Raw genomic sequence first — 11,845 nt, 5'->3', positions numbered from 1 at the left:
TCTTATGCTAGAGTCAGTCAGTTATGTAAATTAAAAACACATAAAAGCAAGCAAACCGACAGCTTCCTTAAAGCATTCGTAATTAGTATATGAAATGGGGGCTTTGTTTCGGTCTTTTTTAACTGAAATGAATCTTCACTGGACATATGTAAATATGAAGGAGGTTTGACATAATGGTTAAAGACAACTTCACAGTTACAAGGTGCTCAGTTTAATTCTGACTTCTGTCATTGACTAGGCTTCTAATAATCAGCAAACAGAGCCTATGATAGTCTATTTTTTATAGTCTGTTTAAATTGTTTGTAATTACTGCACGTTTATAAAGCATGGCTGCTTAATGCTCTTTACAACTGCTCATTAAATGATAAACTATAATGTAACTGTTTCAGTCCTAGATATGAGGACGGCATTTTATAATGCTGTTTCTGTTTTGAAATATTAGCTTCTTCATTACTTAAAGACTGTCCATTTCAAGAACACTGGGGGTGAACAAATATTTTTTGATGCGAATGGTGACCCTCCAGCTTCATATGATATTATAAACAGTCTGGTTTATGAAGATTTTACAAACAAATATATTAATGTTGGCAGCGTGTCTTCACTCACGTCACATGGCGGTATTACTATCGATAAGACAGCTATTTTTTGGAATAATGAAAACAATGAGGTATGGAACACATTTTATATAAAATTAAGGAAGTTGATCTTCATGCTTATTTGTTTTTGTAAGATAAGACTGGTTATTGGCAGTTGTAGCTAGTATGTCATTTTCATAAATCTTTTTTCACTTGCATTGGATTTTTCATCTTTTGATTGACAAATTCATCTAATCATCTGATATTCCTTATAAAAAACAGCATTTACCCCTCCTAGATTTACAGTCTGTAGCATTGAGACAGGTGTCCATCAGTCGTAGGTTAGAGATGTCAGCTATATTTAACTGGTTAGAGCAGTGGCAACACATTTCCAGTACTATCATTGCTAATGGACTTGTTGCAAATCTGCAAAACAAATAATATGAGAATTACCTGGTGTAGGGACCTAAACCTCACCTGCAATATAAATAGAACATGCTGGAGGGGCAGGTACAGTATGTGTCTCATAAACTACACCTTCTCTGGGACAAGATTTCCATTCTTATCAAGCAGAGCTCTTCATTAACCCAATTCAAGGATAACTTGGACCTGTGGATGGGAACTAGAAATTTACCTCTGGTCTGGCACCTATGTTAGAGGTAGCCTGAAAATATTTGACCACCCATACCAAGTCTACATATGGTCCATAAAACAAACGTAGAGTATCAACCTACCAGATACATTTGGGAAACATGGATATGTTAAAAAAGTCCTCCAATGGGGTGGTAAGTCAGGTAATCACCTATGAACCTATAACTTGCATGTTCAGTGTATGCAATAATGTGAACATTTACTCCTAGAGTGCACCAGCCAGTGGCTGCAGTTTTTTACTGATTGTACAATGTGAAGTTAGACAAATACTAAATGTTAGTTATAAGAAAACCATTGAATCTTAGTCATATGGGCATGGCCTGCTGACCTCTTCCACTGGGGAGGGAAGAGTTATGCATATTCAGGTTCACAATGGGCAGCGCTAAGTGCTAACTTCCTGGTGGTGAGTGGGAAGCACACCACTTATACTTTGAATGATGGGGCAGAAATACATGGAGGGAATGCCCCTTGCAGAAATTAAAGGATTTTCTGCTATGTTATCCCATTGCATGCTCCTCCCTTACACCTTGTCAAGTATGTGGATTAAGGACGAGGGAAGCAAAATGAGAAAACCTCAAACCACCCCTGATGCATGTCTGAACAATGGACCATCCCAGCCAGACCTCAGCCATCTGATAGAGAATGAATCGGCCATTAGGCTGTGTAGGGGGCTGGTGATAGATAGGCAACAGGGAAAATGTATGAAAAAGAAAACTAAATTAGGTCATGAACATTTTAGTAAAAAAATAAATCCAATAATCTTGAGTTATTATAGTAGTATCTACTGTAATTCTGAATTCATGAAATTGCTCAAGTGCATAATTTATAACCTATCTCCTTTATCACAGGGACTAAAGGTGGGAGTTCTCAATCTACAGCAATAACAAGCATGCCACTGGGCTGGTTAAACAGGATGGTGTGCCAGAGTTTCTCCATGTACAGATTACCATAGAAAGAAGTTCCATACCATATCTTAGCAAACTCTTTGTCCCAGGAAACCCATAGCGCATACTTAAACCTACTAGAGACATTCACCATTCAACCAAATACCATACTCATGGGAGACTTTAATTATCCCTCTATAGGCTGGGAATCCTACATGACCCCAAATTTGCAGGAACAGAGATTTCTGGACTTTGTAAACACATACACACTAGATCAGATAGTGATAAGCCTACTAAAGGTACATACATATGGGAACTGATACTCACTAATAATGGGGAACAATGCACCCCATGTGGTGTTGTGTCCTCTCTGGTAAGCTCAGATCAGAAAGTGGTCTCCTTTGAAATAAAAATCAATTCTGCAACCTCAGCAAACCCTGTAATAGGAATTATTCCAAGTTAAACTATCTTTTATTATGAGATAGCCTCTCAAATTCTAAGCTTTCAAACCAAAATAACACTGTGACCTATGCAGAATTATTCACTGAAACTCTGTACAACCATGTCAATGGTAGCATAGAAGATGGTGTACTTACTAAAAGTAAGCCCAAACAAACTCCAAAAACAATTCATCCTGGTGGAATCCAAACTTAAACAGGTTGTGCAACAAAAGAAAACCTCTCAGCTAAAATTAGCAAAAGTAACACCTAGAAAGATAAAAACTCTCTTATCAAACTAAATAAACAAGTAAAGAGGCTAATTAAGTCCAAGAAAGCCAATTTTGAGATAAAGATTCCCTAACCAACAACAACCATAAAGCCTCCTTTAGTTATATCAGAAATCTCAAAGGCAACAGACAACAGTGTAACAAACTGGTTGTAAATGTAGCCCCATAAATAATGCTGGGAGATATAGCAACTGATCGACAAATTAATTTCCAACTTTAGCCCTCACTCACCCCCAGCTACCGCCCAGTAAATACCATTTAACATAACCCCTCCATCTATCAATAGAGTGCAGGTCCCAGCTGCAATCTCTGCATCCAAGAACACCACTTTGATGGGTCCTGATAATATCCCAGCATGCCTCCTACATAGCTTTAAGTATGGCTTATCATGTCCACTGGAGTCACTATGCAACTATAGATTCTGACTTGGCTTTGTGCCATGCAAATGGAGGACTGCAATTGTTAACCTGCTCCACAAGTGCAGACCATCAACAGATCCCAGGAACTACAGACCCATTAATATGATTAGTTTTATATACAAAGCCATGAAAAGAATTATCATAGAAATGATTAGTCATTACATAGGAAAGCTGCAAACATTGGACCCCACCCAGTTTGGTTTTGTAAAAGGCAGGTCATGCCTCCTAAACCTGGTGAACTTCTTTGAGAAGATCACAAAGGCAATTGATGAGGGCAAAATGGTGTATACCGCCTACCTTGACTTGGCTAAGTCATTTAATAAAATACCTTCATTCAGACATTGTAAACAAACTCACAGAATTAGGTACAAACCCCCATGTAACATGCTGGATTGCCAGCTAGCTCACAGAGAGGACCCAGGAAGTTTGGAGTGGAGAGACCACCTCCACAAAGAAGCCAGCCACAAGCAAAGTCCCACAGGGCTCTATGCTCAGTGTGATTCTCCTTAATATCTACTTCTTGCTCATCAAGGCCAAAGTCAAGGGCTTTTGGCTGCCCAAGCTCGCAGATGATTGCAAATTAGGAGAAGTCATAGAATCCACCAAGATACTAACATCTTTAAGGAAGGTCTAAAGCAAACAAATGACTAGTACCAAATTCATGGCTTAATGTCAAGAAATTTCTAATAATATATTTTGGGAAGCTGGTCACTCCAGGAAACTACTTAATCAATAAAACACCCCTAAGTATAGACCAGTAGTCAAGGATTTGGGGACATATGTAACCTGGCCTTCAAACAACATGTGTCTAAGGTAAAAATAAAATCATTCTATATTGCTCAACTTATAAATAAGTGCATGGCATCTAGATCCAGTGAGGTCATTGTGTCACTGTATTCAGCACTCATTAAACCCATCATTGAGTATAACCCTTTGGTATGTACCTGATCAGGCATATGCAACAACTGGACTACAAGTTATCTAAGGTAAAAAAGCTACAACTGGAAAATGCATACTTACTTGAAACTATTAGAATGAACAGAATGCCAAAAGGCCTCCTAGTCTGGAAGTATCTAACTGGTTTAGAAAGGGATTCTGTGCTTCATAAAGAATTGATTTCTATGTTTGATCGACATAGTTGTGAGTACATGGAGGTGCTAGTAAAACATAACTCAATTTTAGTCGAGCACCTCATAAAAAAACTAATACATTAGATAACACTATAATGCATGACCCTAAAAATGATATACATTTGAACACAGCAGGATTTTTTTCCAGTATTGATGAAAGAATCCTGCGACTTAAAAAACAGAAGGGAAAAAAATGGAGAGGGATCGTATTGAATACTCTACTGGTACTGCATACCCCAATCTGCCCACCTCACAGACATAGGGAAATAAAATTTTTTGTAAGAAAAACTTACCAGCAATGTGTTCACTCTGATAATGGTCAAACCTTCCAGAATTACAATAACCAACTGTCTAACCACCAGGAGAATTGTTATTTTATTAAACAACCCGATGGGACTTTCCCCTCACTACGAACATTGGAGAAGGTAAAAGAAAAAAACAAGGGAGATCAATGGCAATGGAGAAATTGGCCACTGCCTCCAATGAAGAACCAATGAAAGAACAGGAATTACTTACACCCCAGTTACTAGAATCAACTCAGCTGGCCACACCCGATGAACTAGTGACTGTGGATACTACTAATTTTAACCAAAAAAAGCCCTCTAAAGATTGCACCAACTGTGACATTATCTTAAATAATAAAAGGAGCTTTAAAGTTTATAATTACACAAAATGTGAACTTGACAACATCTTGGTTGAACTTTTATCAAAATGTATGTTGTTTGTTCCATCTACACGTCAATATTGCTAAATTGATAGCAGATTTAAAAATGTATACTAAGAAACTTAATTTTACTATTAATTTGACACAAGCAATTACTGGGTTAAAAGTTTCCAGTATTTACAACCTCCCATTCATCCAGCTATACAAATGTATGAAACAATGTGTGAGTTTGATTTTAGGAACATGTTAATTAACTTTTCAGCAACTGATGACATTAACATGTCTAGACAGGAATTTGAGCAACTAAATTATATTAAACATTAGAATGTTAGGTTAATGAAGCTGGACAAGGGAGGGAGTATGGTAATTATGGATAAGCATGATTATAATAAGAAAATGTTTGACATTTTTAATGACAACACATACACTTCAGTTTCTGTAAATTAATTGAATAGGGCCTACAAAAACATAAAATACAAATTAAGGCTATGTTCAATGATGGTAGGATCATGATATATGAGTTTAACTACTTGTATATGATCATTCCAACTGTTCCTACCATCTTCAGAATCCCAAAAATCCACAAGAGTATAATTAATCCACTGATGCATGCTATTGTTGATGCAAAGAGATTGATAACTAGTGCCTATGCTAAGAATTTAGGTGCTACACTAAAGCAGCTATTAGAGGATGATACATAGGTTTTCAGGGACTGTTGGGATTTTTTAAATAACATTAATGACTTGGAATTTAAAGAAGACTTTTTGGTCACAATATACATGAAAGATTTATTTACTGTTATTCTGCATAACGTAGGAGTAGAATGGTTTTGTAACTTCCTGTGTGAAAAAAAAGTAGAACAAGGGAGAATAAACCTGTATGAAGAGCTTCTTGAACTAATATTAAAGAGTAATTATTTACATTTTGAGGGGAACTATTTACAAACAAAAGGTGTGGCCATGGGCTCTAACTGTGGGTCACTATTCGCTAATATAGTGATGCTTTACTGGGAGAAAAACTACCTTTTTAAAAGTACTTTTAAAGATTCTTTTAGAACTTATACATGTTATTTGGATGACATCTTTATGGTATGGAAGGATGAGGAGGAAAAATGAACAACTTTTTTGAATATATTAATGGTAGCACTAATTTCCTAAAATTCATCTCACAAGTGGAGGTGATTAAAATTCCACACCTTGACTTCTTACTTGAAAAAGACTTAACCAAAAGTATATATATTTTGTATATATACAGGAAGCTCACTTGTTCTAATACATTGTTGCACTATACAAGTGCACACGCCCTTTCACAGAAAAAAATCAGTAGTGAAACAGCAGCTTGTGCATGCTGTTAGAATGGTGACTACAGACGTGGACTATCTGGTTGAATGTGAAAATTTAAGTTCTATGTTTTTAAAAAGAGGTACACAGTTGACATGATTAATAATTTGAGAAATGAAGTTACACATAAAAGGGAAATTAAACATTTTAACCTGATGTTAAAACAGGGGAACAAGATAGTGTTGATAAATGCTAACAAAGAGGCTCAACATGGGCATTTTAAGAATTCCTGTGTGACCAAGTTTAATTTGAAAAGTGGGATGATAAAATGGATTATGAACAAGAACTGGAATATTTTGAAGGATGATTTAGATTTAATAGATAATGTAGACAAGCAGCCGTGTATTGTATATAGAAAAGGTTTATCTTTAAAGAATATATTAGAGAGACCATTACATAGTAACATTTTTGTGGCAAGTATCACTAAGAGAAGGCAAAAATGTGGACACAGCCAATTTTGTGAATATATTCAGATAGGTGAACATTTTAACATAAAGGGACACAAATTTGAAATGCAAGGTAAATTTGATTGTTTAACTAAAGGTATAGTTTATGCAGCCCTCTGCCAATCATGTAAAGCTTTCTATATTGATAAGGCTGAATGGATGTTAAAAGAACGGATTTACAAACATTCATATGACATTAAAAAGGGAAGAACTACAAATGCATTGGCTAAACACACCTTAAGTAATCAGGGACATCAGTTTAAATTTATGGTTTTGGAAAAAGTAAACATAAATAGTAGGGGAGGAACATAGGTACTTCATCTTGAAAGAAGGGAACTATATTGACATTTATTGTTAAACGCAGACAGTCGGCCAGGTCTTAATGACCACTTTTCAATTGGTTGCCTTCTAAGATTAAAAGCTCCATCTAGATTATTATATGTGTATTTTAAGTTTTTTTGACATAGACTTTGTTAAATAATTTTTTCCATAATCTTTAATTAACTATTTTTTTATTATCTTACTGTATGCTGTTATAGTTGTTTATAATGTCTATGATGGTTTTACAGTGTTTTTTTCTGCTATGATTGTTATAAGGTTTTATGAATGAAGTATAAGAAGGGGGTATGTTACTTTAAACGTCACTGAATTGGTCAATTTCTTAAAAGGACTGTCTGACTTATGGTGGTGTATTTAAATATTTGTGAATGTACCTTGGATTTATCTGATGAAGTCTTGTGGAAACAGTACAAAAGTGCTTATTTTATGGGATTATTAATTTAATTTTCGGATTAAAACATGTTTTATTGGAACCTCCTCTGAGTGCTTTGGAGTTCTTTTCTATGTGAATTCCTGGCTTGTCTAGTCAACTTTTTACTGGTATATGCAACAACTGCACGATCCACAGAGGTTTCTCTCAAAAAAAAAAAAAAATACAGGTTGTAAATTCAATGTCCTTTACAGATCGCCTCAAAGCCCTATCTCTATACTCTTTTTCCTACATTCTGCTAAGTGGTGATCTATGCCTGGTATACAAGGAATCCTTGTATTCCGCTCTGATGGACTTTTTGCATATCCACAGAATGAATAGCATCAGAACTGTGAGATCTAAGGACCTAAACTTTGCTTATGACATAAATTGGCTATGTTGGAGGGACGGGTGTGTATCTCAAAGAATTTGCAATCTCTGGAACATACTTTCCATCCATGAGAAGTAAAGCCCTTCCATAACCCTATGCAAATATAACCTGGACCAGTGGAGGAGAAGTCAAAAATTCACCCCAGGTCTGGCACCTATGTCTGTGGTGGACTGAGGCAGTCATTAAATCATTTCCTAGCTTACATACACCTTTTAGAATAACCTCTAAGGCACATGTGGGATATATTTGGATTGCATGGCTAGGCTAATAAAGGACCTAGTGGTCATTAGGCTAGTATACACATATGAACCTATGAATCTAGGAACCAGTCTTCCCTTTCAGTATTAATATCCATTCAGTAACCAAGTAACTGCAACATGTAGAAGTGCGCTACAGCATGGATGAAATCTTGCATGCTGCTACTGCAGTCAAACTTATTGTCCAGTATTTGCTTTATGCAATATTTCCTAAACAGTAAGAATGGAGTAGGAATCCCATTGTACAATGTATTTTCTCTGCCACTGACATGTCCATTGGGCATCCTGCTACCGCTGATGCCTGCCACACTGACTGCTGTCTCTTGGTGCCCTGTTGGCCATAGACATTATTTCCTCTTGTGAATTTCGTTATTGAAGCTGTGAACATGAAATGTACCTCATGGAAATGTCTCATCCTCTACCAGCCTGAATGCAGCTCCCCACCAAGGCAAGTCAATGTTAAGCTTTCGAGGTGGACAAATCATATGGAAGGTATGTTGGAGCTTAATCTATGTTGTATATGGTGGCTGCATCACCCATCTGAGGAGTTGTATATTTTTGTACCTCTGGGCATCTAGAAATGCTAGTAGATGGACTACTGGCTAGTAATGCGTCAGGTGATTAAAGAATGTAAGAAATATGACACATTTCCTGCAATTTTTGTCAGACCAGGAGATAGCATACCTGTTTTTTTTTTAGTCTATGTGGGAGGAGGGCAAGGCTAATTCTTTTGGAGGATTGTTTCCCTGACACTTAGAGATAAGGAAGAAATGGAGGTTGTTAATTGGGGAGTATTTATTTATTTGTTATATAGTTTACAATTTGTTTACTAGGTAAGTGAGTTGGTCAAGTGAACCTTTTCAGTCACAACCTAGTAGTCAGACATGACAAAATAAGCACAAAAAGTTTACATCATTAACAAGTAAGATAGCGGATAAAGTTAACACATAATTACATATAGTTTATATAAGCATTGACCAAGTATATATATATATATATATATATATATATATATATATATATAAATTATGTGCAATGCAATATATATATATATATATATATATATATATATATATATATATATATATATATATAATATAGATATATAGATAGATATATAATATATATAGATATGGAAGTGTGTGTCTGTGTGTGTGTGTGTGTATATATATATATATATATATATATATATATACACACACACACACACACACACACACACACACACACACACACACACACACAAACTATGTACAAGGAGGTAAATATATTTATTTTACACATATACATTGTTCAATAGGTATTCACAGTTTTGATAATAATAGCGCCAGCCAGAATTATGAAGCATGTACACTTGGCATCTTCATGAAAAAAAAATTCAATGATTTTTTTTAACACCTGTTAATGTGTAACTATTCTTTACCTAATTTTATAGGTGGTTCCAAACAGAGGGCTCAATGCTAGGAAATGCTTTTCTTCTATTGTTTGTTTGAATCTAGACTTGGATGGCATGAGAATGTCATCATGGCTGCTTCTAATTGAATAGTTTTGATCTCCAAGTGGAAGCTTTCTTTTGACTGGTGAGCAGTGCCTAGGTGAAGGATTTTGAATACTAAAAAAGTAACCCTGTTAACTATTGGGGGTGAGTGAGTCGAAAGTCTGTAGTATGTAGTTTTGGTCTACTGAGGGTACATCTTTACTTATTTTTAATTATATGGTTTGTAATTATTCACAGTCACAGGCTGAGTGCATGGTAAGTACAGAAAGACCGTATTCAAGTTTGAGAATTAGAGCATTTTTGGCTATTGCTTTATATCATGCTAAGAAGAAGAGTTGGGAGATGCAACAGCAAAATGCTAACTGTGCAAGAAATTTTGAGGTGATATTGCTTTTGTGGGTAGTGAAGTTAAGATGTAAGTCAAGTGTTAGACCCAGGTATTTTTTTCCTTCACAATGGGAATTGTGTTGCTCTTTAAGTCTCTAAGAATTAAGTTTGGCAGAAAATGTAGTTTCATTTTGCTTGAGAATATCATAACATTGTTTTTGGAACAGTTAAGTAGAAGTCTTTTTTGTGAAACCAGCTAGAGAAGGCAAAAAATTAAACAACAGGCTACAGACACACAAGAAATTAGCTTAAATATACTCTAGTGCCTCGGCAAAAGCCTTAAAGGAGTAATGAAACAGTGTTAAAAATCAGGTTATATATAAAACTTTAAAGAGTTAATCAATCAGTTAAGCAATTTAAAAAATAAATTAGATTAAATATTTCCAATCACATTCCATATTTAAACCAAAAGGTATTAAAGTGCCATATTTTAAAAAATATATAGTCTGTTTGTACAGTAATCTGTCTTTAAGTAGATTGTCCTCATCAAATTTCACCCCCACTTGTTCCAAAACGGTATCCTTAAACAATGATACATCACTTTGTTGGTGTTGTTTAAAATGTAAAGTTGTGGGGCTCTCATGCTGCTGTTTTTTATATGCCTAAAATTGTTTTATGTTAGCCTAGAGAGACTGATGTCTTTTACTGGCATCACATAGAAGAATATTATCATCATACATTTTAATGTTCTTGTCTAGTAGGTATAGAGAAATGTCATTAATAAAAAAGTCGAACAGTAAATGGCTTAATGCAGAACCTTAGGAAACATCATTATTGAGTATTGCCATATTAGAAAAAGTGATGTTAGAAAACACCTGGAAGGATACGTTTTCCAGGTAATTTAGGAACCAAGTTATTACATTGTCTCCAAAGTTTAGTTCCTTGTAGGAAGATTTTGTTAACTGTCTCATATCACCTAGTTATGTCAACAAAGAACTGCCGTTAAAATAAGTTTATCATTTACGTTGCTGGAAATATTATCAATGGCTGAAAGTTAGGTTGTTACAGTGCTGAAGGAGTTTCTGAAACTATGTTGTTGATTTCAGAGCAGACTATGATTATTATGTACTTAATAATTTGTTTATATGCTAATTTCTCAAATATATTAATAAACGGTAAATATTAGAAATGAGTCTGTAATATCCGAGTTGTGAGAGTGACCATACATTTTCTAATATGACCATAGATGAAAGCAGATCGGTTTAACCTGTAGTAAAGGAAAGATTAAATATGTATGGTATGGGTTTTGCAATTTTTCACTGCTGCAAGTTTAAGAAAGGTTGAATGGAGTTCAGTGAATGTATAAGTCTAGCCCTGCAACCTAAATGTGACACAGTAGTTTGATGTTTTAGACATTTATATAGGAGTGATTTTTGGTTATGATATGATCTATGGGCTTCCTATGTCCATTAGAGACATAGGCACCAGATCAGGGGCGAATTTCTAATTTCCTATCCAATGGACCAAGTCTTCTGCCAGTGGAAGGGAAGAGGCTTTCCTAAATCTGAGAAATTAAGCTAATAAAATTGACAGTGTGAGTTCTGGGTAGCAAGTTATATAAATGTCACTACTATATGTTCATGAGATGGCTGTTTAATTGTTCAGTTTTGTTAAGGGAATTGTTTTTCTTATGAGCAGTTGAAGGGCAACTTTTCTGGTTTTGAAAGGTCAGTTACATAATCCCCAATGGAATAAAGTTGGATGTCAATAATATTGCACATGTGCTTA

The 11,845-nt window shown here is 35.3% G+C and overlaps 1 protein-coding gene across 1 annotated transcript in view; it reads left to right on the top strand.

The window, feature by feature from the left end:
- Positions 1-11,845, top strand: part of LOC122808230 (extracellular calcium-sensing receptor-like) — a 77,009-nt gene that overhangs the window by 25,885 nt on the left and 39,279 nt on the right. The window contains exon 2 of the mRNA XM_044079193.1: positions 443-667. Within this exon, the coding sequence (XP_043935128.1) occupies positions 443-667 (225 nt within the window). The remainder of the gene's footprint in view (positions 1-442; positions 668-11,845) is intronic.

Source organism: Protopterus annectens, chromosome 8.part0 (assembly GCF_019279795.1).
Source record: "Protopterus annectens isolate FY-2018-M chromosome 8.part0, PAN1.0, whole genome shotgun sequence".
NCBI classification, from domain to species: Eukaryota; Metazoa; Chordata; order Ceratodontiformes; family Protopteridae; genus Protopterus; species Protopterus annectens.
The sequence above is the reverse complement of the archived record's forward strand: the minus strand, read 5'-3'. Positions and strand labels throughout refer to the sequence as shown.